Source organism: Cydia splendana, chromosome 1 (genome assembly GCF_910591565.1).
Source record: "Cydia splendana chromosome 1, ilCydSple1.2, whole genome shotgun sequence".
Taxonomy (NCBI): Eukaryota; Metazoa; Arthropoda; class Insecta; order Lepidoptera; family Tortricidae; genus Cydia; species Cydia splendana.
The window spans coordinates 18,120,668-18,144,180 of NC_085960.1; the positions used below are offsets into that span (position 1 = coordinate 18,120,668).

The 23,513-nt window shown below is 37.7% G+C and overlaps 2 protein-coding genes across 2 annotated transcripts in view; one reads left to right on the top strand and one right to left on the bottom strand.

Moving 5' to 3' along the window:
* Positions 1-348: 348 nt before the first annotated feature.
* On the top strand, positions 349-4,403 carry LOC134791353 (probable ATP-dependent RNA helicase DDX28). Its single transcript, XM_063762366.1, has 5 exons — positions 349-944; positions 1,159-1,430; positions 2,542-2,714; positions 3,219-3,495; positions 3,928-4,403. Exons 1-5 carry the CDS (start codon positions 437-439, stop codon positions 4,186-4,188), a joined length of 1,491 nt encoding a protein of 496 aa, XP_063618436.1. The 5' UTR covers positions 349-436; the 3' UTR covers positions 4,189-4,403.
* Positions 4,404-8,978: 4,575 nt separating this feature from the next.
* The window catches only part of LOC134791987 (gamma-aminobutyric acid type B receptor subunit 2), a 226,464-nt gene continuing 211,929 nt past the window's right edge, over positions 8,979-23,513 (bottom strand). Inside the window, exons 9-19 of the mRNA XM_063763096.1 lie at positions 21,421-21,597; positions 15,523-15,789; positions 15,333-15,393; positions 14,284-14,512; positions 13,832-13,967; positions 13,426-13,514; positions 12,913-13,102; positions 12,419-12,740; positions 11,767-11,879; positions 11,184-11,300; positions 8,979-11,074 (exon numbers count right to left, since the gene is read on the bottom strand). Coding sequence (XP_063619166.1) covers positions 10,175-11,074; positions 11,184-11,300; positions 11,767-11,879; positions 12,419-12,740; positions 12,913-13,102; positions 13,426-13,514; positions 13,832-13,967; positions 14,284-14,512; positions 15,333-15,393; positions 15,523-15,789; positions 21,421-21,597 — 2,601 coding nt within the window. The 3' untranslated portion in view covers positions 8,979-10,174. The remainder of the gene's footprint in view (positions 11,075-11,183; positions 11,301-11,766; positions 11,880-12,418; positions 12,741-12,912; positions 13,103-13,425; positions 13,515-13,831; positions 13,968-14,283; positions 14,513-15,332; positions 15,394-15,522; positions 15,790-21,420; positions 21,598-23,513) is intronic.

A 23,513-nucleotide genomic window follows, 5' to 3' on the forward strand; every position in this document is an offset into this window, starting at 1 on the left:
TAAACGTATAAACGGTTGGGGACATTTTTTTGTATGGAGTTACCGTTCTTCTCCTAGTGAGTATTATATTCTTTGGCGCAGGCACAATAATAAAATGGGACTAAGAATGTTTGAATCCAGGCACAATTGTATTAGGCCCTGGTCTCCTATAAACGCCATCGGCCGCTTACAGCGTCTGCGTCACGATGCTTACTATAGAGATGTACTGTTGTGGTCTGTTTTAGACGTCGACGTCAGCGTCTTTTTTGTTCAAAAACATTGACGCTGACGCCAGACGCCGCGTACAGCATAAAATAGGAGACCAGGGCCTTAAAAAAAATAGTTGCACATGACATTGACGCATGTCATAACAAGAGATTTATAGGTTATAAAAATGATGCAAATCGGTATCAATGAAATAAAATAAATAATTTATTGAAATTAGTGCCATTTAAAAATGTCTAAACTGCGAAACATATTGCAGACATCATACTGTCGCTATTACAGTCAGAAGTCACACAAGAAATTGCCGATAATATCGTGTAAGCGACCAGAATACAACCATTTTGAAGGACAATCTTATAGCAAATTCGATGGCGTAAAATTGGCCTCCTCGGGTTGGTTGCACGCAAAATCTAAAGGTGATTATTTCACAATATACGGGGATGCGAACAAAAAAGAAGAGAAAGATGTATTTAAGAAAAGTTTCAGCGATATAGGCGTCAGACAGGAGCTCATTGAGGTTTTGGTAGCGCAAGGCTACGAGTTGCCAACTGCTATCCAAGCGAAAGCCATCCCGTTCATTCTTGATGGATATAACACTGCCGTGACGGCGGAAACTGGTTGCGGCAAAACTTTGGCCTATCTGTTACCTATCTTCCAGCATGTTCTGGAGTGGAAGAACTGTGTCAAAAATGAATTTAATAGTCCCTTAGCTGTTATTATTACGCCAAGTAGAGAACTAGGTAAGTTTTTTAAATTAAAATTATGATTTTACCCGCCTTGTTGAGTAATTTGAAAGTCTTCATATAATCATATATCATGGATAATTTTTGTTTCACTTTTATCTTTTTGACTTTATTTGTGGATAAATATAATTGTACCTTTATGCAACAAAGTAGTTTATGGAAAGTAATATGTAAAAATTTTAAAATATTTATACTTGTTTATTTTTAACAGCAACACAAATTGGAGAAGTTGCCCAAAACATGGCACAGAACCTAAATTTGAATGTCACAACTCTGGTTGGTGGACGAACCAAGCAAAAGATGTTAAACCCACCTATAGAATATTGCGATATTCTGGTTACCACACTCGGAGCGTACAGCAAACTGGTCACTACTGGCATTTACAAGATTCACAATGTGCACCACATGGTGCTTGACGAGGCTGATACACTGCTTGATGACAGCTTTAGTGGGAAATTGTCACACTTGTTAAAGAAATACCAGGTAATTTTGTTGTAGTAGTTGTATGTGTTTCATAATTTATTCTAGATCAACAACAATGTTAGGAAAAGTTTCTTTGATAAATTTTATTCTGATACATGATTTCTTTGCTGTATTCACACTTCCTTGGTTCCTTGCAGCCTTTATATTCCTTTTCTATAGTGATATACATACTAAAGAGTTCCTTTTTTAGGGTTCCGTACCTCAAAAGGAAAAAACGGAACCCTGATAGAAGACTATAAGGGGAAGACTGTAAGGGTATGAGGGGTCCTATAAGAATAGGATCACTCGTGCGTCTGTCTGTCTGTCTGTCTGTCTGTCTGTCCGTCCGTCTGTCACAGCCTATTTTCTCGGAAACTACTGGACCAATTAAGTTGAAATTTGGTACACTTATCGCTGCCCCAATATTACAGGGTTCTATGTTACATTTTCAAGATAGTTGAAATTCAACTTAATGTCACTATGACAATGTTCAAATTTCAGTTTGATAAAAGTGAAACATAGAACCCTGTAATATTGGGGCAGCGATATGTAAATTAGTGACCCAAAGATGGACATGTAACATAAACAAATGAATTTTAAACATGGGGGGTAAATAAGAAAGTTAAAAAATGAAGTTTTTTAAACTATATTGTGTTATATATCAAATGAAAGAGCTCATCTTGAGAATTTCAAATATATTTTTTTTATGATTTTAAAATACATAGGTTATTTAAGAAAATAGCCGAAAAATTACCATTCTCCCCCCCTTTATTTCCGAAACGACTGGGTCTAATATTTTGAAAAAATACACAATAGTTCTTTACCTATAGATGACAGGAAAACCTATTAGAAATGTGCAGTCAAGCGTGAGTCGGACTTAGTGTACGGAACCTTAGAAACGCGAGTTTGACTCGCACTTGGCCGGTTTTTTCACTTTCCACCTGCATTATCTGCCTAGCTCTCTGACATGATAATATTTGTACATGTATTTACCTGCAACATTGCTTAGTTAAATTAAATTGAAAATAATGGAATTTATTGATTGACATGGACAAAAGAAAATAGACAGGCACTGTAAACAATGTTGTAAAAAATGATTATTAGCAGATATTTTAATTAAAATATCTTTCAGATTCAATTTAAAGTACAGCATCAGATACCTCCAGTGGGCTGTCAGCTGACACTAGTAAGTGCAACATTGCCGCATGAATTGCCGGACTCTGTCAGTGCATTTGTGGATCCACAATCTTTAAAGACAGTTACCACCTCAAAGATACATAGGATACTGCCTCATGTTCCTCATAAGTAAGTATACCAGAGTTTTTTTTATTCAGATTAAATTAATATTATAAATCATAGTACCGTAAAATGTGCCTACTTTGCTATAATTGGGTAATTGCGCTCCAAGAGTTTTTATGTATAAAAACTACCTATATCACAACCTCATTACATGATAGTAGTGGTGGTCTACTTTAAATTGGCATATATATTAACAATATCAACATTGTAGCAACAATAAAAACAACAGTTACCACAAAATAATAGTTTTAAAATTTAAATTATGTTACGAATTTTGGTGCATTTTACGGTACCTACATTCAGTAGCGTAGCGTGAACTAATCTAGCCGTGGGCGAAGTCGCATCTGCGATGCCCTTCCTTTCTTTCTTTCACTGTGCCCGAATGCGCCTCGCGCGAGGCACCCCGTGGGGCGCGAGGCCGTGGGCGACGGCCCACTTCGCCCACGCCTAGCTACGCCGTTGCCTACATTAAATAAAATATGAATAAGAAACAAAGTATTATTTTTACAGATTCTTGCGCCTCGGAAAAGCACAAAAACCAGTGGAACTTCTAAAACTAGTCCGAGCCGACCTCAACCTTAAGCGGCCCGTAATGATCTTTTCAAACCAGACACCTACTTGCGACTTCGTCGCAATGTTTCTGAATGAGAACGGCATAGAATGCATCAACATTAACGGGAAAATGGCTATTCCGCTGAAGGCGGGAAAGTTTGAGATGTTCAAATCGGGACAGGTTAACGTGCTCAGCTGTACTGATATTGCGTCACGCGGATTGGACACTAATAGAGTAAGTGATCATAAATATCTTATAGAGCGTAAAATTAAATAATTTTTGGAAACAAATTTGCTTCAAAAGGTCTCGTATTGCAAAACTCCTTATTTACTTATTTTGTAAAATACCTAACTTACCTACTTTACGAATAGAACAGGTGTAAAAGGATCGTTTTAGATGAGTCTTTGGGTATCCTTCCTAAATGTTGTATGTTGTATTGTCTATTCTAATATTGCCATTGCCTTGGTCTAATAAACTTATATTGATATGACTCCATTTTGTGGGTCAGATACACTTTTGTCTTTTAAGTTCAGTTCAAATCAAAACGTAGGTAACCCTAATAAAGATATGTAGTTTCAAATTGTAGTAAAATACCAAAGTCGCAACACATCTCAAGTAGCATTGTAACGTCTTTAAAAATATTCCAACCAAATATGACATATGCAGGTCCAGCACATAATCAACTACGACTTCCCCCTGTACACGGCGGACTACATCCACCGCTGCGGCCGCACGGGGCGGCTCGGCTCGGCCGGCGGCGCCGTCACCAACTTCGTGGCGTGGCCGCGCGAGGTGCGCCTGGTGCAGAGGATCGAGGCCTCCGTGCGAAGGGACAAAGAGTTACCACATGTCAACGCGAATATCAGGAGAATCATCGAGGACAGGATAGCTAAGAGCGCTGATGCTGCTTTGAGGAGTTTGGCGTAAGGAGACCCTTTTAACTTGTAATTGAGATAGATACTTTCCTACTTATAGTATTGCTTTGGAAATATTAGTGCGTATTACAAATGACAAGCTTTATCTTACATTCATGAATTGACCCCGTCTAGAGTTTTTTGAAATTTCATGTTTATATATTTTCGTAATAGCTTAGTTAGGAGACTGTAAACTGAACGTATAATAAACCACATTATTTTTAAAAACCCAGCTGTAAATTCATTATGATACCTACACCTCTATTTCCTCGATGGATTTGTAAACGGCTGCTATTTAACTGATAACCAGATTTAGTAAAATTTAATACCAAAAAAATCTATTTTACCACCCTAAAATAATGAATGATCACCAAAATTATAACACCATTTTAATGTGATATGATTACCAATTTTATTACATTTTACTATCCTTTTAAAAGAAATGACACCAAACTAATCATTATTAACCCAAAAATAGTAAATGATTACCAAATTTCAAACCCCATTTTAATGTGAAATAATAACCAAATTTTTACATCTTGCTATCCTATTAAAGAAAATGACACCAAAATAATCATTGTAAACCCAAAAATAGTAAATGACCACCAAAATTAGAACTCCATTTTAATGTAAAATTATAACCAAATTTTTAAATCTTTATATCATATTAAAGCAAATTACTCCAAAATAATCATTATAAACCCAAAAATAGTAAATGACCACCAAAATTGTAACCACATTTTAATTAAAAATGTGCAAATATTTAATATAATTATCGTTATCCTATTAAATTAATTAATCCACTTCGTCACCTTTTTCTAGTAGCATTTTATTTCTGTAACAGTCGCAGTTCTAACCTAACCTAACCCACTTTTCTAGTAGCATTTCGTTTCTGTAAGGGTCGCAGTTCAAACCTAACCTAACCTAACCCACTTTTCTAGTAGCATTTCTTTTCTGCAAGGTTCGCAGTTCAAACCTAACCTAACCCACTTTTCTAGTAGCATTTTTTTTCTGTAAGGGCCGCAGTTCAAACCTAACCGAACCCACTTTTCTAGTAGCATTTCTTTTCTGTAAGGGTCGCAGTTCAAACCTAACCTAACCCACTTTTCTAGTAGCATTTCTTTTCTGCAAGGGTCGCAGTTCAAACCTAATCTAGCCCACTTTTCTAGTAGCATTTCTTTTCTGTAAGGGTCGCAGTTCAAACCAAACCTATCCCACTTTTCTACTGGCATTTCTTTTCTGTAAAGGTCGCAGTTCAAACCTAACCTAACCCACTTTTCTAGTAGCATTTCTTTTCTGTAAGGGTCGCAGTTCGAACCTAACCTAACCCATTTTTCTAGTAGCATTTTGTTTCTGTAAGGGTCGCAGTTCAAACCTAACCTAACCCACTTTTCTGATAGCAGTTTGGTCCTGTATGGGGCGCAGTTCAAACCTAACATAACCCACTTTTCTAGTAGCATTTCGTTTCTAGAAGAATGATTATTTTGGAGTCATTTGCTTTAATAGGATAGCAAACCTAACCCACTTTTCTAGTAGCATTTCGTTTCTGTATGGGTCGCAGTTCAAACCTAACCTAACCCACTTTTCTAGTAGCATTTCGTATCTGTATGGGTAACAGTTGAAACTTAACCTAGCCCACTTTTTTAGTAGCATTTCGGTTCTGTGAGGATCGCAGTTCTAACCTAACCTAACCCACTTTTATAGTAGCATTTCGTTTCCGTAAAGGTCGCAGTTCAAACCTAACCTAACCTACTTTTCTAGTACCATTTTGTTTCTGTATGGGTCGCAGTGCTAACCTAACCCACTTAACTGATAGCAGTTTGACTTACTTGTCTAGTAGTATAACGAAATGCTACTAGAAAAGTAGATTAGGTAAGGTAGGTATGCGGTGCGGGGTACGGGAGGTTGAGCGGGAGGGGCTAGTAATTTTGGCATCAGTTTACTTTATTTGGTAATATGTATACATTTTTTGGTAATCATAGTGGTTTATTTAGGTGAAAATATCGCATTTATTTGGTCTTCAAGATTTGGTGATTATTAATGATTTTTGGTGATCATTCAATATATTTGGTATTTGAATACAATTTGAAGTGCAGTCGTAATTAAAATGGTGGTACTTTTGCATTTTTAGGCCTTATTTTTTTGGTGTTCAGTAATTTTTTTTGGTAAGCATGATTTTTTTATTTAGGGTACCAAAGTATTTTTTGGTGGTCATTATATTTGTAGCCTTTGTAAACCGACCTCATCCATGGATTTCATTCATGATTTTATTTTGAATTGTTTTAAGCCGGACTTTTCTAAAAGAACTAGGTAGGTACCTAAGTAGATAGGCACCTATCTTTACAACGGTCACGTATCAGAAACTTTAGAAAATTATTTTGCCCTTTAATCGGTCGCAGCCTTAAAGGGATTAGCAAGCCATTTGGAAAATTACCATTTTGACGAGATCCTAAGACCTGAAGGAATAAAACGTTTTATTACCAAACTTAATGAGATTTCCAATTGCTATCGGCATCGTTAAAATTACGATCCACTCTAAAGCTTACTTTATTTATTATTTATACCTTCACACTGTACTATTACATATAATTATGTATACCTACAGTATATTTTCTTGTTCATGGCACGGGGGCTTGAAATGCTTGAATAGTTTAGCTTATTAGATTGTTAACCATGGGTTTAATGTTCCCATTTCCAGTGAGAAACTTTATTTTATTTACTAGGTATTTCTAGTCAGAAATGTTACCAACAAGAATAATATGCTGCATGATCCTCCGATACTGTTAAAAAACCGGCCAAGTGCGAGTCGTACTCGCGCACGAAGGGTTCCGTACCATTACGCAAAAAACTGCAAAAACATCATGTATGGAGTCGCGCGCGAGAACGCAACTCATGCTAGACCGCCAGATATACCTACATCATCTGTGAAAATCATCATGAGATACAGCCTGGTGACAGACATACGGCCCGGACAGCGGAGGCTTAGTAATAGGGTCCCGTTTTTACCCTTTGGGTACGGAATCCTAAAAATATAGAGCGACAATATACATGGTGTTCTAACCACTGACAGCTTAGGCTGGTCCAAAAAATGTACATTATAGGTTTATAGTATTTTCCAAACTCGATGAGTAGGGCGACAAGTGTCAACATCGATCGCTAATAGGAAAATTCCGCACTATGAATGGAGAAATAAAAAAACTACCGCATGGCGTGCCTCAGGGATCGATCCTCGGCCCCGTCATCTTCAACCTATACGTCTACGACATATGGGATAGTCACGATAGGATTCGAGGTCTAAAACTATCCCAGTACGCGGATGACTTATGTATCCTAAACAGAGCTACGAACCCCGATTACGCTACCATGAGAGCGAAGTGGGCGGCAGAAACCATTGTAAACTACTATGATAGATGGGGTTTGAAATGCAACGTCGACAAAACAGAATGTACAATGTTCACGAAGAAGAAGAAATATAAACCAATGGTTAAGATAAAAAACCAGACGTTCGCTTATAAAAAATGCATAAAGTATCTAGGAGTCATCTTTGATAAAACGCTCAAAATGAACCCGCAAACAGACAAAGTTGTCAAACGGTTAAAGCAAGTTAGAGGTGCTCTGGGACCCATCATAGGCTTTAATGCCAAAACCAATGTAGAAGTTAAGTTAGCAATCATCTAAGCTCCTTCCTATCATGGATTACGGAGTGGTGCAGCTATTATCAAGGTACAGCAATTCAAACTTACAAAAAATTGAGAGACAATATAGGATGGCGCTCAAGAATGCTGGCCAGTTCTCAAGACGTCTACCCACAGAAACGCTCTGAGAAATTAGCGACCTTGAAGCGTGGCACCTTCGCGCCGCTGTATTAAATCGCAGAATGCTGGACAGAATCGCAGCTCTTGGTATTGAAGACCTCGACACACCAGGGGACGCTTACCTAGCTCACGGCGAACATAACCCACTATTAACAAATAATAGAATAGGCGAAATCTTATATGCACCAAATAAAGACATGAGACGCTGGCCCCGAGGGGCAGCGGCTCCTCGTCCCCTTAGAATTAAGTAAATATACACTACCGACATCTTTAACTCTACACTTGTGACACAACACCTCCAGCTAACACAGATCTTCCATAGACACAAGTTAGCCGACACAATCCTACGGAAATAAAAAGGTGTAACCACTAATTGAATTGATAATAAACGTTTTCTCATTTTCATCTCCATATAATCTAGTACAATTTTCGTGTTTTCTAAATCGAAATTTTCTTTTTTTGAAAATTGTACTTACCTTAAACTGTCAATGAAATAAGTATTATAGGATTGAAATGAAACCAAAAAATTGTATTTAAAATTGTATTACATATCTCACACTGTAGAGCCTAGACTAAAGTAGGCATTTAGAGCTTATAGCTACAATTGAACACGATGTCTAGGACCACGCTTTATTATAGGGGTGAGTAACGTTTACACTCTGTACCTAAGTAGGTATAGTGTCATATAGGTTTTTTTTATTCCATTGATATTAATTCAATATTTCACATATATCAGTAAGTAATATCGTGGGTAATTAGGCCTTGGAAATAAACATCAACAATAAATAAGTCAAGTCAATCTTGGTTATTTATAAATGCTACATACCTAAAACAATCATGCATATTAGGTACCTACTCTCATTCTTTTTGCAAATATTAAAGAAGATTTAACTTTAAAGAATTTAATATGGATACATCTTGTTAAAATAACTTTATCTAAGTAAATTTTACCCAGGATTTAAGTACTAATTTAAAATTTTACCCAGGATTTATTGTTACGGAGGAGTGGGTACAGTACAGTGACTAAATGTAAATAAATAAATCAGACATAAGTTAAAAGTTAATGAATGCCTGTCAACACACCAGTCGCAATGTTTTTTACATATATCATAAACTTAACAGGTTAACGCCCCATTAAATGCAGATGTTCACACATTTTTTTAATCGTACGGGGATCAACTATTACCCACACATGAATAACAGTGGATTTTTAAAAACTCTTGTTTATGAGATTATTATAAGTTAGATAAACGTTCTTTTGGCTTATATAAAAAAATATACAATTTGAAGTCAAACTATCGTAACTACATCTCTTACAATAAAAAAGGTGATCCACTGTAGCCCGCTCTTCCCTACTGATTTACAGATACGGAGGTATGCTTTATGATATGTTCTCACCCCTTAGGTTTCTTACATTACTTATATTGCTTATCATTTCATTTTTAAATAAGTAAATTACAAAATATTTTGACTTAATCGATATTCTACTTACATCCATTTCAAAATCATTTTTACAGTAGGTAGTAATTAAATTCTAAGTTCATTATATTAGTAACACAGGTTGTCAAAATACATATTACTATTAAGTAAAACTGGATAGACTGAATGAGTGTATGGCTGAGTGAATGTATGGGGTTCTGTCCATGGAAGATATTGTTAATAACTAAGACAATCATTAGATATTTAAAGTCTACGTTAAATATTATTGTTTATAAAACTAGCCATTTAATATCAGCATTAAATAATTATCTATCGATACCGTTTTGTACGTATTCTGCAATTCCTGATTCCTACACGGAATATTAAAAAAATAAGGCCATTCTAGTCTAATAAAATACTGATATATGTATAGGCCTACTATGATACCTACAGGAACGCAAACTAACTACCAACTTAAACACAATTCTAATCTACTATTTGGTGTAATATTCCTTTGACAATTATATCCACAATTATATTATACATTTAAATTACTAAGTATAATACCTGTACATATATATAATATTAGTGAAAATGAAATGATGTTTTGAGCAGGTCAAAAAACTTCCACGACAAGAATATTATAATTGCAGCGTCTTTTGACATTATCACTGAAAACTATTTTAATATTATTAATTTTAGATACTATTCCTGATATAGTAAAAACATAATGTTTATTTGGCACAATTTTGGCACAATTTACATCTAATCCCTTGACGAGGGACCCGGTCTTGCGTCCTCCGTTGACTTCCACCTGCTCTCTAGCACAGCTTTGCCTTTAGGCTCCTGGTTGGTCACATTCTGATGGCTATACCGTCTTTGCTCGTCAAAGGTCCTTCCTGTTATGCTAAAGACGCTATCAGCGCTGGTTTTTCTCCCGCTCAAAGCAGTTAAACTAGATGCAGCAGGTGAGAGTCTATGGGGAAATCTTGGTGACCCTTTTATTTTTTCACAAGAGTTCTCGTGAGACATTGGTCTTTTGTGGATAGTTGGCAATACAAAGTTGACTTTCGTCTCTGGTTCTGCAATGTATTTCTGAGGAGGTCTTTCATACTTGGAACAAGATGGCTCATCATCTGTTATACGAATAATTGGACCACTTTTGGCATAAGATTCCCGTCTTAGTTTTAACTCAGGGTAGGAAGGTACATTTAAGGTGTTGCAGGATAAGACCATTGAATGTTTTCTATTTCCTGGAACTAATCCAGCGATCATGCCTACATGCATCTTTAGAGCAGCGGCTATACTCTGTCCCGTAGGGTCGGCGATAGACATGGTTGAGGCTTTTCTGCTGGTCGGTCTACTGCTGCCTCCGAAAAAGCTTCTTATTCTGCTGAGAAGACCGTGATGTTCTTCTCGTTTGTTTAAGCAAAGGCTGTATAGGTCTATTGCTGGGTGTGATTTGCGATAGTTTAGTTTAGGTTGTGAGCTGAAGCTGACTGAGTTTCTTCCCCGGCAGTGCTCGGCGGAGGGCCAGCTGGCGCGAGGGATGACCGGCGGTAGTACAGACAGTAACAGCATGGGAAGGCCTCCAGTGATGCTCGGTGTCCTCCTTTCTGGATCTGAACGGCAACGCTCTTCTTCTTCTACGGTGTTCAATTCGGTCTGAAACAATGAAACAATGTGGGTATCATCGTCTGCGGAGGGGCAGCGGGTACCTAATGCAATAAAAAAATAGTATGGCTTTCATGCCATGTTTCTGTAATAGATTTACCCGTTTGTGAAGTGCAATGGAGGCGTTGGAGCTGGTGGCGGACTCGAGTGGCTCTGCCAGCAGCCGCTCCAGGCGGCCAATCTCTTTGTCCAGCGCGGCCACTTCGCGCTTGTACACCTTAAAGGCAATTAATTATTCTGTTATTAAAGGGCGCTTCCACACCATAATCATTATAATATATAACTAAAAGGCTGTCAATATAGATTGATAACCTTAATACAACATCACGTGCATTTACTATTTTAGCTATATGCGTATAAAAACTGATACCTATTCATAACTTCGAAACGTAAAGTTGGACTTGCCTTTATCGATATCACAGGCAGATCTTACGCGCCAACGCGCCATGTAGGTAGGTTAACACTATTATCATTTACTAACTCTCTGATAGAATTTATCTACCTACTACATTCACCCCTCGTTTTTAAAAATAACCAATTTCTCCAAGATACTGTTTTTCCGAATTTCAGTGTAAAAATACATGTTATATGTTCTCAGGTTTTTTATTAAGTTACAGCTTAGACATAAGTCTATGAAGGTTCATTATTGTAACTAAAACCTGGCGAATGCCGTACGTAGCTACCTTGTTCTGAATTTCAATACGAAAGTGCAGCTCTTGCGTTTCGTCGGTGACAAAGCGCCGCGTCTTACACTCCAACCTGAGCCCCAAGCTCTGAATTACGGGGTCGTCTTCAGCTGGAAAGTGGGAAGATGTTGGCATTACGGTGTTCCGAAGATTGACATTAATACGAGTATGATAGGTACTACTAGTAGAAATTAAATTAATTGATGGCTCTTTAACCTTTTCGACGCCAATGACGGATCCGCACCGTAGGTTCAACGCCGATCACAGAGCAACGTAGACCTACGTCCTACGTCCTAGGGGCTATTCTTAAATTACGTTATTTCAAATTAGGGGGGGGGGGGGGGTCTGGACATCGGATGATGGTAGCATAACGTAGGAGGAAACGGGGTCATTCGAAGCATGATGTTTGGATGATGTTTAGGGGTAAAAAATCGTCAAAAATCGATGACGTAATTTATGAACAGCCCCCTACGTGCATATGCATAAAGTTCAATTCCAGTTTTGACACTTTGGTGACGTGGCGTCCGAGTGGCAGCTTTTGTGTTTGACAATGACACGGCGAAAAAGTTAACGGGTTCAGGGTTCGTAGATTTGGACATTTCAAAAAACGGGGCTAGTTCACGACCTGTCTATAGCAAAAACAACTTACTTTTACTACTCCTTATTGCTACAATCTTCGGCAAGAACAGCAGACACAAAGTCGACGTCGTTGTTATAAGAATGAGGCTTGTAATCGTTATGTACGCTAACGTAGCTCTCTCAGAAATGATCGTCCCAATGACGACTACACTCGTACTGGTGATGACGACGGAGTATACGCTGATGCCGATGTACTTGGAGTCGTTAAGGGCTGATATTTTAACGTTTCTAGTTTCCCAAGCCATGTATACGCCCACTAATAGTAGGAGTCCTTTATATGCGTAAAGCGCGCATAACCAGCCAGTCGTGTTTTGAGATTTGCACACTTCTATCTGAAATTAAAAAAAAATATAATTCAACGCTTGTACACGAGATTCTTGTTTCCTAACATACTATAAAAATGAAAAGACACTTATTGACTAACAGACTATGGAAGTGTCTACCTACTCAGATTCCTCGTAAAGTAATTTGAGCTGATCATGTGTGAGTTTATCGGAGAATTACCTGTGGCTGGTAGACGACGCTACGGTCGTTGGCGCTGATCTCTTGCGTGAGGTTTTTGAGTTGGCGCTGCATGGGGTCCAGCGCGGCCCACAACGTGACCAGCAGGCCGTCCAGCAACAGTAGAGCACACACCAGCGAGATCAGTGGAGTGTCTTGGAGGAGCTTCGTCTTGCACACGCCGCTTCGGTTGCTTAAATGTTACAACAAAATGTCTAAGACTTTTTTACAAGCGGTTTAGCCGTTCTGAGACAATATATGTAAATAAGTACGCAACTGTAACGTCTTACGGCTCGATTCGGGAAATGAATTAGAGACTCACTAGATATGAAATAGTAAAGATATGTGACGTTCCACTGCAAAAGGTACCTTATGACGGCTGGCGCCGCGATTCGGGAATTGAATTGGAGATTCACTAGATATGAAATAGTGAAGATAATATATCTTTACTATATCGTATCTAGTTAATCTCTAATTCATTTCCCGAATCGCGCCGTTAGGCAAAAAATATCTGACCTGATAAATATCCTGTGCACTCTGTAGGTTTTTGCGAACATGGAGCCGAAAGCGAGGGAAAACCCCGCCGATAAGATGTATACCCTACCCTGAAAACAACATAAATTAGTGATTCTCTGTCGTATGACTTTATAGTTACAGAAAGAAAAAAAGCAAAATTGAAAAATAAAAACGCACAGTTTACATTACAAAGCTCATCTCAGTGTTCAGTTCAGTGTCTGCTCGATATAGGTATTTAAAAAAAAATAATTTATGTAAGTATATCTAGGGAAGCTCTCAAGGAAGAAAAGGTGCTGTGAAACGTGACACCTCAAGCGCTAATAGAGACATTATCTTTTCATAGTAATTATTTTGATACGACTGTGATATGAGCAAGATATGAGCATGTCGAGTAATGTTAACTTACAATGCACATGGCGGAGAAGGACACGTAGGGCGGCAAGTTAGAGTTGTCGACGCCGAGCAGAGCGACCGCGGTGTACACCAACACGCACCCAATTAGCGTCATGTTATTCAGACGAGGTGACGAAAGCTTTATCGATCTGGAAAATTAGAAAGTGAATGCTTTATTTATATATTTTTAGGACCAGTTCTTCAGCATATACCTCTAACAATATAGGTACTCGTATTTAAAAAAAAATTTTTGCGCGCCATTGTCGAGAGTTGCACATCGTGGGGGAGTAGTTCAGGATTGTTTTTCCATCTTTCATAAGGCTGTTAGCAACCTACGCTACGCGTAGATATACATTTCCGATTCTAGCATCTGCATCTTCGTAACTGGTAAGTGTATTGGAGCAAGCTAATATCACCAATAATTCGCGCCCTTGTCTTTATAATTCAACTTGTTGTTAGCCCAACCTCCGCTTGCTGTAGTGCAGATTGAACGCCAGGAAGGCCGTGGCGAGCGCGACGCCGGCGGCGGCGAGCGCGGCGACGGCGAGGCGCGCCGGCGCCCACACGGAGTCGACGCGCAGCACGAGCACGCGGCGCGCGGCCGGCACGCCGCCGCCCCAGGCCGCGCGCGCGCACCCCGAGCACGCCAGCGCCCGCCCCTGCGTGTACAGTGCTACGGTCTTTGGCCGTCCTCCTGTAAGTTTCATTCTACTGTATCCAACTGTTGCAATAAGATAAAAAGTTGATAAAATTAGCGCGGTCGGTACTTTAAATAAATTTGGTTAAAAGTTGACTTTGTTATGATACCATACGACTCACTGTCTCAAAAGCAGGAATAAGTGCGAGCGAGATATCTAATGACACGTATCCCATTGCATTTCACGTACACCAATCAGTGTGAGCGACCATCAAAGTCGTATCATAACAAGATGAAAACAAATTTATTTTGTTATTAGTTTAAATTTTATTGATTTAGGTACCGCAGGCGAAACTTGGATTTGTTTTTGTGTTGTTGAACTTAACCGGCATTTACATTTTGAAAATCTCCATCACATTATTAAATGCGGATTATTAAGTTCGGATAGGCCTCGTACACTTAACTATCTCTGGAGAGTTTAAATAAGTACTTTAAATAGCCTGGACCAACTACATAGAAAGTTTAAATAGTGTAAGCAAAACTATTTACCTTCATTACTCCGCAATCTCGATCTTTTTAAGAACGTACATCCGATCAATAACGTTTTAAATTTTTCTGTTGTCTCAGGCTATACTTTTCATGGTAAATTTTTAAAATATTTCACGTTACCAGGCGTGTCTCACTCCGCGATTTCGTCACTTTGCTACAGGTAGCTAAAAGTACTTCCGTTCGGCCCCAATTTTGGGGTTTGCCATAAGCCGCGCGTGGCGCTGTCGCCACCTAGCGGCCATATCTGTGCTGATCGTGACAGACGCGTTTTGTTAGAGAGTGAGTCTTCTGTACCTAGTACTATTATTTATTCTGTGACGTTACCCACCTTGTATTTGATAAAATGCAGAAGTGCCAATCCTATCTGCCCCATTGAATGAAACTGGTCCCTGAAAGCAAAATACGAAATCTCTTTTTTGGCAAATGCACTCCAATGCTCTTTATTGGAAATGGATTTAGATACTCATGCATTGTTTATTCAAGCGTATTATGTATATGTTAATTTTTTTGCTACTTACCGAAACTCCAAGAAAACTAAGATTCGCCAATTGATTCAAGAACTCTTCTGCCATATCCTTTCTATTGTAATCGAAGTGGCTCAAGCCCATCTTAGCGCCTCCTTTAAGCAGGGTTCCGTTAAAATGCGTCATGTCCAGGCTCCGCCAGAGGTGCTCCGCCTTCGAGAGCGCCAGCGCGATGGCCCAGACCGCGTCGTAGGTCTGCGGCGCGTACGGCGACACGGCGACCCCTGCGGCCGCCATCTCGCGGTGGAACTTTTCGTTAGTCTGTAATAAGTATAATAACTAGTAGTTCGCCCCGAACTGAGAACTCGCGGTTAACCAAAAATTATATAGCGATTGCCTGTGTTGCACCTACTTAGGTACTCGTATAGTGCGACATAAAATAATAGAAAATAAATGAGGGCGCCACTTTCTACGTAACTGTCACATTTTTGACGTAAAATGCTTACACATGGCAACAATTTAGTATGGACATTTTTGAGTTCCATTTTATTTAATTTCTACTATTTTATGTCGCTCTATAGGCGGCAATGGATCAAAGATCGCGTGGATTTATTGCAAGGTCTGTGGAGCCCTTAACTGATAGATTTAAGCAAAGAGTAGTATGTATAATATAGTTGGCCAAGCAGATCTTGTCAGTAGAAAAAATGTAGGCGCGAAGGGATATGGTCTCATAGAAAATTTGAGTTTCGCGCATTTTTCTACTGACAAGATTTGCTTTTTTGCATCAATTTTGAAGCGCCATTTACAAGTTTAGCGTTAAGTAATATAGATGGCGCTATTTTTTCGAATAAAGGGCTTCGTATATGGCTGTCCCTCCCCTGGATTTAAGTCACCACCATAGAGATTAAAATAAACTGTATCTGTGCTAAGCCGAAATATTTCCTGTCAAATGTCAAATACATATATTATGTTTATTCTACTTTATTTTTATCTTGCTAATTATTTCAAAATGGTTACTTTAAAAACGATATTATAAAAGTGTAAGTCGAGCACTTTCATTTGATACTAAACTCGACCATGTTTCTTGCAAAAAAAATGACCAGAATAGCAAGACCTCTCACAAACAGCTTTTTGGCCTTCTAAGCTTTTCAAGCTCAATAGCCCCTTGATCGGGCCTGCTCATAATTTAATGACTAAAATATAATGCCCTCGACTACACGTTTACCCAACTTCATTTAAATTAGAACAAATTTACTTAAGTTCTTGAGTATCAAACTATCTTCTGACAGTTCAGCTTAAAAACATCGAAATGCCGGGACGTGCCGCTAGCCAGCCGCGTGTTCAAAGTCGAATGTAAGAACTTCGCTTCGCTTCGCTTCGCTTCGCTCGCTCGTTCGATTAAAATAAGATCTTTAAAAATTATTAAATACCTATATATGTTTAAGTTACAGGACATAAACATCTTTATACATTAAAATACAGTAGACATTACAATTAAATCAATCAAAATTAGGAAGAGGAACGTGTACGAACTGTAAGACCGTTTCTTTATAGAAATGAAGTACTTATCCATTTCGATCGATATTAAAATTATACAAAATATATGTACAAAATTTGATGTAGGTATATTAACTGCAACAATGCCCCTTTGCTATTTTTATTTCGATTTTCCAATTCATATTATAAGTAATTAAGACTTAGAAGCTTTTGAATTTTCGCTGCTATACCTACCTACATCAAATTGAGTGAACATATTTTCTATACTTAATGTACACACCCGTGAGGAAAGTGGGGACTACATTTTTATGAAGAACGAGTCTTCCACTTGCTCTTAATTATGCACTAATGGCATTTTACCATTAGAGTCACTTTAACAATAGGTAACTATTATTAATTGTTATAGTGCGTCTAATGGTATGGTAAAATGGTAGGTAATGACTATTATTAATTGTTATAGTGCGTCTAATGGTATAGTAAAATGGTAGGTAATGGTAGTGTATAATGTTAGCTAACAAACACCACGAAACCTTTAAATTTTGCTTTGCATGATCTTGACTCCAGTATTTTAGCCTTTTCATTTACTTAATTTATTTTCTTCTGATCATTTTTCCGGTAGAGACAAAAGATACTATCATCAGCGTTATCGGAGGCTAATGGTGATCATATTGAACTGAATTACTTTATGCAAGCTGTTTACAAAAATTATGCCTATCGAAATTCACTTTAAATACGTGCTGTCAATACTCAAAAGAGAATATTTTATGATATGTGACATATTTTAATCCATGTTTCATTTACGTTTATTGGGTCTGGGCACCAAATAAAGTACCTATTGTACCGATCAGGCGAAACTACAAACATTTATACAGTCACCTGCAATAATATGTTACACAACGAAGGCCGCAAAAATATCTGACACGATCTTATTTGTAGAGCCGTAAGAGCGTGTCACATATTTTTGCGGCCTTCGAAGAGTAACATATTATTGCAGGTGACTGTACATAATGAACATAATATTATTGACAGATGTCCTATGTTTATTGCTGTAATTATAGTTGGTTATATTATATCTTTAGCTCTTGTTTATTAGTTTTGCGTAAAATCACGTACAAAAGTTCAACAGCATAAATATTAAATAGTCGGATCAGTGGGACAAATGGCAGTTGTCGACACGGCGGGATTGATCAACCGCGGATTAGGCCTGAATAAAACATGAATAGGGAGGAGCGAGGCTTGTTCTGTAGTTGCGTTACTTACCCGCTGTTGCTATTGTATTAGACCGTAGAGCATAGATGTAGGGCTGTCAACTGGGTCACACGCAGATTTAAACCTTTTATTCCTGATTGTTAACTCCCAGTTAAGCCACTATGAGGACAGCTACGTCAAATTGTCAGGGATTTACGATTCTTTTACGGACGTGAGAGGATTGAAATCCTACGATCGTAGTACAGAATAATATAAATGCCGTGCCGTCTTGCGTTCTTTGGTATGCCAATATACAAGTCGACTAGTATCGTATGTGGATTTCTACATACTTATGTTAGTTTTTTCGATCTAGATACAGCCTGCTCCAAAAGTAATGGATCAAACTAGGCGTCAAAAGTATCTAATTTTCAATTGTTTATCAAAAAGATAAAAGTTCCTGTATGTAGCACAATTAGACTATGTAATGACGTGACGTAATGACGAAGACTATTTAAACCGCGTACTGTAGAATATATCTCTATTTGGAAAATAATTCCAGACCAGGATGGCAGATACTTTTGGAGCGTTGTTTCATCTGCTACTATTGATGCTGACTGTACAACATGTGTAGGCTGGCCGCTATAAGTATGTACTTTCAAGTTCAATTTACTGGCTAAATAAATTTATGCGAATAAAATACATGAACATAATTTCTGTTAAGAGGGATTCTTCCCTCTTAGCTAGGTACTTATTTGATGAAATTTTCATTTCGGGAGAAAACGGTTTCCACTAACTAAATTTATAACAAATCACTTTGATTTTGATGTCGATCGCTTCAGCATAATATTCTAGGTTTATAGGTTACGCATAAAAAAAATGTTTTATTCTTTAATTGCAAATTTTGAAAAAAAAAAGGAATACTATAATCCTAGTCTTTCATTGTGTCAATAACGTACTAAAAAATCATGGAGAATAGAAAATATTTAGAAGCGGAAAAACATTTTCTCTTTTTGTATCGACGAGTACGTAGTATTCTTCCCTCTTAATGTGCATCTCGTACAATCGGTGATGACCCTATTGTTGAAATAGAAAGTTAGCTATTACCCTAGAGATCGTGGATGTTTTGTTCAGCCTTTTAGCGCAAGGTGGCTTACATGCATTATGTATCAGAAAGCGATCGAACGTACATACATGTACACCTGCGTTATGCGGAGCGTTAAGAGCCAACGGGAGTGGTCATTTCTCCATACAAACGTATTTTTCGTTTTCCTCCGTGGGTTTTGAAGCTAGAGCAATGATTTTTTCAACACAGATTAATATTGTCAATATCTGTGTCGGACCGTTTTGCTTTTTTTTATATTTTTGTTTTTTAAGGCGCTAGAGCCCTTCAAATATGGCCAAAATGGCCTAATTGACTATGCCGCAATGAGAGGGTTGGCATTCAAAACTGATATCAATTAGCCAAAAAAGTAAAACGGTCCGACACAGATAATTTCATAATCATTTAGATTTCCAAATTTTGTTACGATTGGTTAAGTTTTGGATGAGGAAACAGAGGAGTACGAAACCTCGATTTTTGAGATTTTTACGCAGGATTTTTCGCCTTGTCCTTATCGCACTACTTTTAGGTGCCGCTTCCGTTAGCGAGACGGGTATATTTACCTAAAATATTTAAAACTCAGCTCCTGTTTCGTCTTAAGATTAGGTACGGCTGAGAGTCAGGTCTAATGGGTCTTTCATCGGTTGTCTACAATTGTACATGTTCGTATTGTGTTGTATTGTACGGGTTGTTATTCACGGAATAAGCAATACGAATGGATACGCCAGAATTTAGAAGTAGGTTGATTAAACATAAACATGGCGTCAATAAAAACAACATGCAGTGGTAGTAATAAAATATCAATAAACAATAACAAACACTCATAGTTTGGAAATAGCGAAATGCAGTACAATGTCGTGCATAACTATTTTCCATTGTATTTTCTCGGAAACGTTCGTATTTGTCATGCTAGTTCAGTCAATGTCAGTACTTTTCGTACCGGGACCGGGACTGACTGAAATAGTAAGACACATTCGTAAATTTCCGTGATAATACGATGGAAAATAATTACCTATGCAGTACATCTGCATTTTCAGATGACATTTTACTGGAAAAATTAAGTAGTTCAGGGTATGAAATACCTTAAGATTTTAACGGGTTACAGCTGCAGAAGTGCAAAGTGGTTAATAGTAGATTGTTAACCAAGGGTTGAAAGGCACCCATTTCTGTCGAGGTTTGGCTTTGGAGTTTGTGAGCCAATAGTCCGAGACGGAAATGGCCCCTTTCACCAGAGTTAAACATTCTACTTTTCATATCGAATGCGAGGAAACCAAACAAGACAAGACAATTTTGCAAAATCAACTACTTATACCTAATAGACTTACGGTCATATTTTTTTTCCTTAGGACTTACTTGCAATCGGAGACTTTACATGTGTGAAGATAAATAACCCCTAGCGAAAAACATTTAAGTTGGAATATTTACAAAAAAACACATATTTTAACAAACTGCAGTATTTTAAAATGATTTGTTCATTATTAATATGTAGTTAGTATGAAAATCAGCGGGATTAAGAGGCAATCTTTTTAATTTTTTACTTTTTCGTTCTAAAAGCCGTAACAGACTACCGCACTAAAAATAATTTTAAGAATTTAAATATTTTTTAAATAACAATTGATGAGTGAATTAAGCAATTTATATCTTGTATTTTAATTTTATTTTCACGAATATACTTAGTGCTAAATAACTTCAAAAACCCATTTAATAACGTACAAACGTTTATCTGTGGCAGTATAAGATTATGCCTTTGCTCATTTACGCAAGTGTAAGGTTTAAAAAAAATATTTTTGGTGTATTCCTTTTGGTTCCCGCCTTATGTAATCGAGTAAATGCAATTCATTATAAAAAATCAAGAATAATTTAGTTTAATAATTTACTACAATACAAAAAAAAAATCAATACGGGAGTAGTAAAATTGAGCAATTACCAATTGTTCCAAGCTGGGAAATAAAGACACTATTTTTCTATTTTGTTTCCACCCAGTTGCTCGTGGGACGGGGACGCAGAGGAGTACACCACTTTTCTGCGCTAGAGCAAAAACGTATCACTTTCTGCGCACTTTTTAGAACAACAACGACCCACTTTCAGAGCATGAGATGTCAAAACATAAATATCAACCTTTGTTTTTCTTATTTCTTAAAATCGATACAGTCTTCTCAGTTACTTACCAGCCCGGAGTATGACACGGCGTCCCCCACAATGCCCCTGTGCGCGGTGACGGACACGAGCCCCTCGAGCGCGGTGGCGAGCTGCGCGCGCGCGCACGGCGGCGTGGCGCGCAGGCGCGGCGGCGCGCCCGCAACCACCCACGCGTACTCCGCGCCCCACATTCCTAGCTTGAAAGCCTGTGAACAGACCACGTTACCTAATACGTATACATATTTTTTAAACAATATGATAACGCATACGAATAAATGTAGTTATAATCAGTGATCGTACATTTTCCAGCATTTTTGGTGCAGCTGTGCAGCAGAGTGGTGTTAACGGAATTGGTATAGATAATTTCAACGGAAATGGTAAATTAAGGTTAATATTAACGTAATTAACGCTAATTAATCATTAGGGTTGAAATTATTTATACCAATTCCGTTAACACCACTCCGCTGCACCAAATCGATTCACGTGGTGTTAACGGAATTGGTTTAGATAATTTCAATTGAAATGGTAAATTAAGGTTAATATCAACGTAATAAACGCTAATTAATCAATAGGGTTGAAATTATTAATACCAATTCCGTTAATAACACTTCGCTGCACCAAAAATGCTGGAAAATGTACGATCACTGGTTATAATACACAAAAAGTTTAAAATTTCATTCGAGATTATGATGATGATGATGTACTACCAGACGTATCCGTCGACGGCGACATCCTGACAAAATAAAAAGGGTCTTAACTATAACGTGCATGGGCGCGAGCTCATAAATTTCATTCGAGAGTGAATGCGTTAATCCATTCTATGCCCATCTGCACTACGCTACGCCGTAGCGTATAGCAACACTTCGCCATTTGCCGAACATTTTTTTGTAACGAGCTTATACGGCTTTTTTGGTTGAAGAAAATTTTCATTTTTTTTATGTCACTTTGGATACTGACAGATCGGTATCGTACCGCTGTGACTTCTTATGAACATTGTTCGAATCGGGCCGTTAATTATTTATCTATATAATCGTATCATCAGAGTATTATACATATTAGTAGCTATGCAATATGTTTCAGCTATAGCATAGATAGACTCTCTTTTCTCAATGTCTTTGCGTGTCTTGTTATGGCCATTATAGGTAATTGTTTGTCCCTAGTGTCCATCATGGGTAAAAATTAATTAAAAAATCACAAATTAGTGGCATTTATAAGATTTATTACAGAGTGTACACCTACACATAGTCTTGGTATATTAGTCGTATCATTAAACTCGTGTATAGTCTACTAATCGAAAAAAAGAAGTAACCAAACAACAAACATTATAATACACTTACAAAAAAAAGTAATATGTACCTATTAAAGGAAAGCCGAGCAAAATGAAACAGTCAAACACTTTGATATTATTTTTAGTTTAAAAGAAACAATGGAGCTTTTACAGACGAGAAATCTTTCTTAGAGTTCATTACAGGTCTTTGAAAAGCAACGAACAATAGTCGAGACACAGTCCCAAACATGATGTCTAACAGTCAACCATTATTTGACTTAGACTTTGTCTGGGAATAAAATGGCTTTTCTATTTAGTCTTCAGAATCAATTATTTGAGATGATTTTTGGCCTCAAACCCTAAGCTGTTAAACAAAACGCATTGTTTCTTCTGTGCTCCGCGGTCGCTACATATCAGTGAAAGAACATGGGTCAAAGTCATATGGCGTTCTAAAAAATAAAAAATCATTTAGTCATCAGATCACTGTGTTATGTCTTTCCTGTAGACATACACAAGAGTTAAGGGCTATAAAGGTTAATTTTCTTATTTAACCCTTATCCACGTGAAAAGGTCCTCCTTTTATTTACAGAACTATGATAAAATCATTACTTACATGCCCACAAGCTGTTAACTATTGCCCACAGGAGAGAAAAATGTACTGTTCGCGATAACACACTAGTTTTCTCTCCTGTGGGCAATAGTTAACAGCTTGTGGGCATGTAAGTAATGATTTTATCATAGTTCTTTAAATAAAAGGAGGACCTTTTCACGTGGATAAGGGTTAAATAAGAAAATTAACCTTTATAGCCCTTAACTCTTGTGTATGTCTACAGGAAAGACATAACACAGTGATCT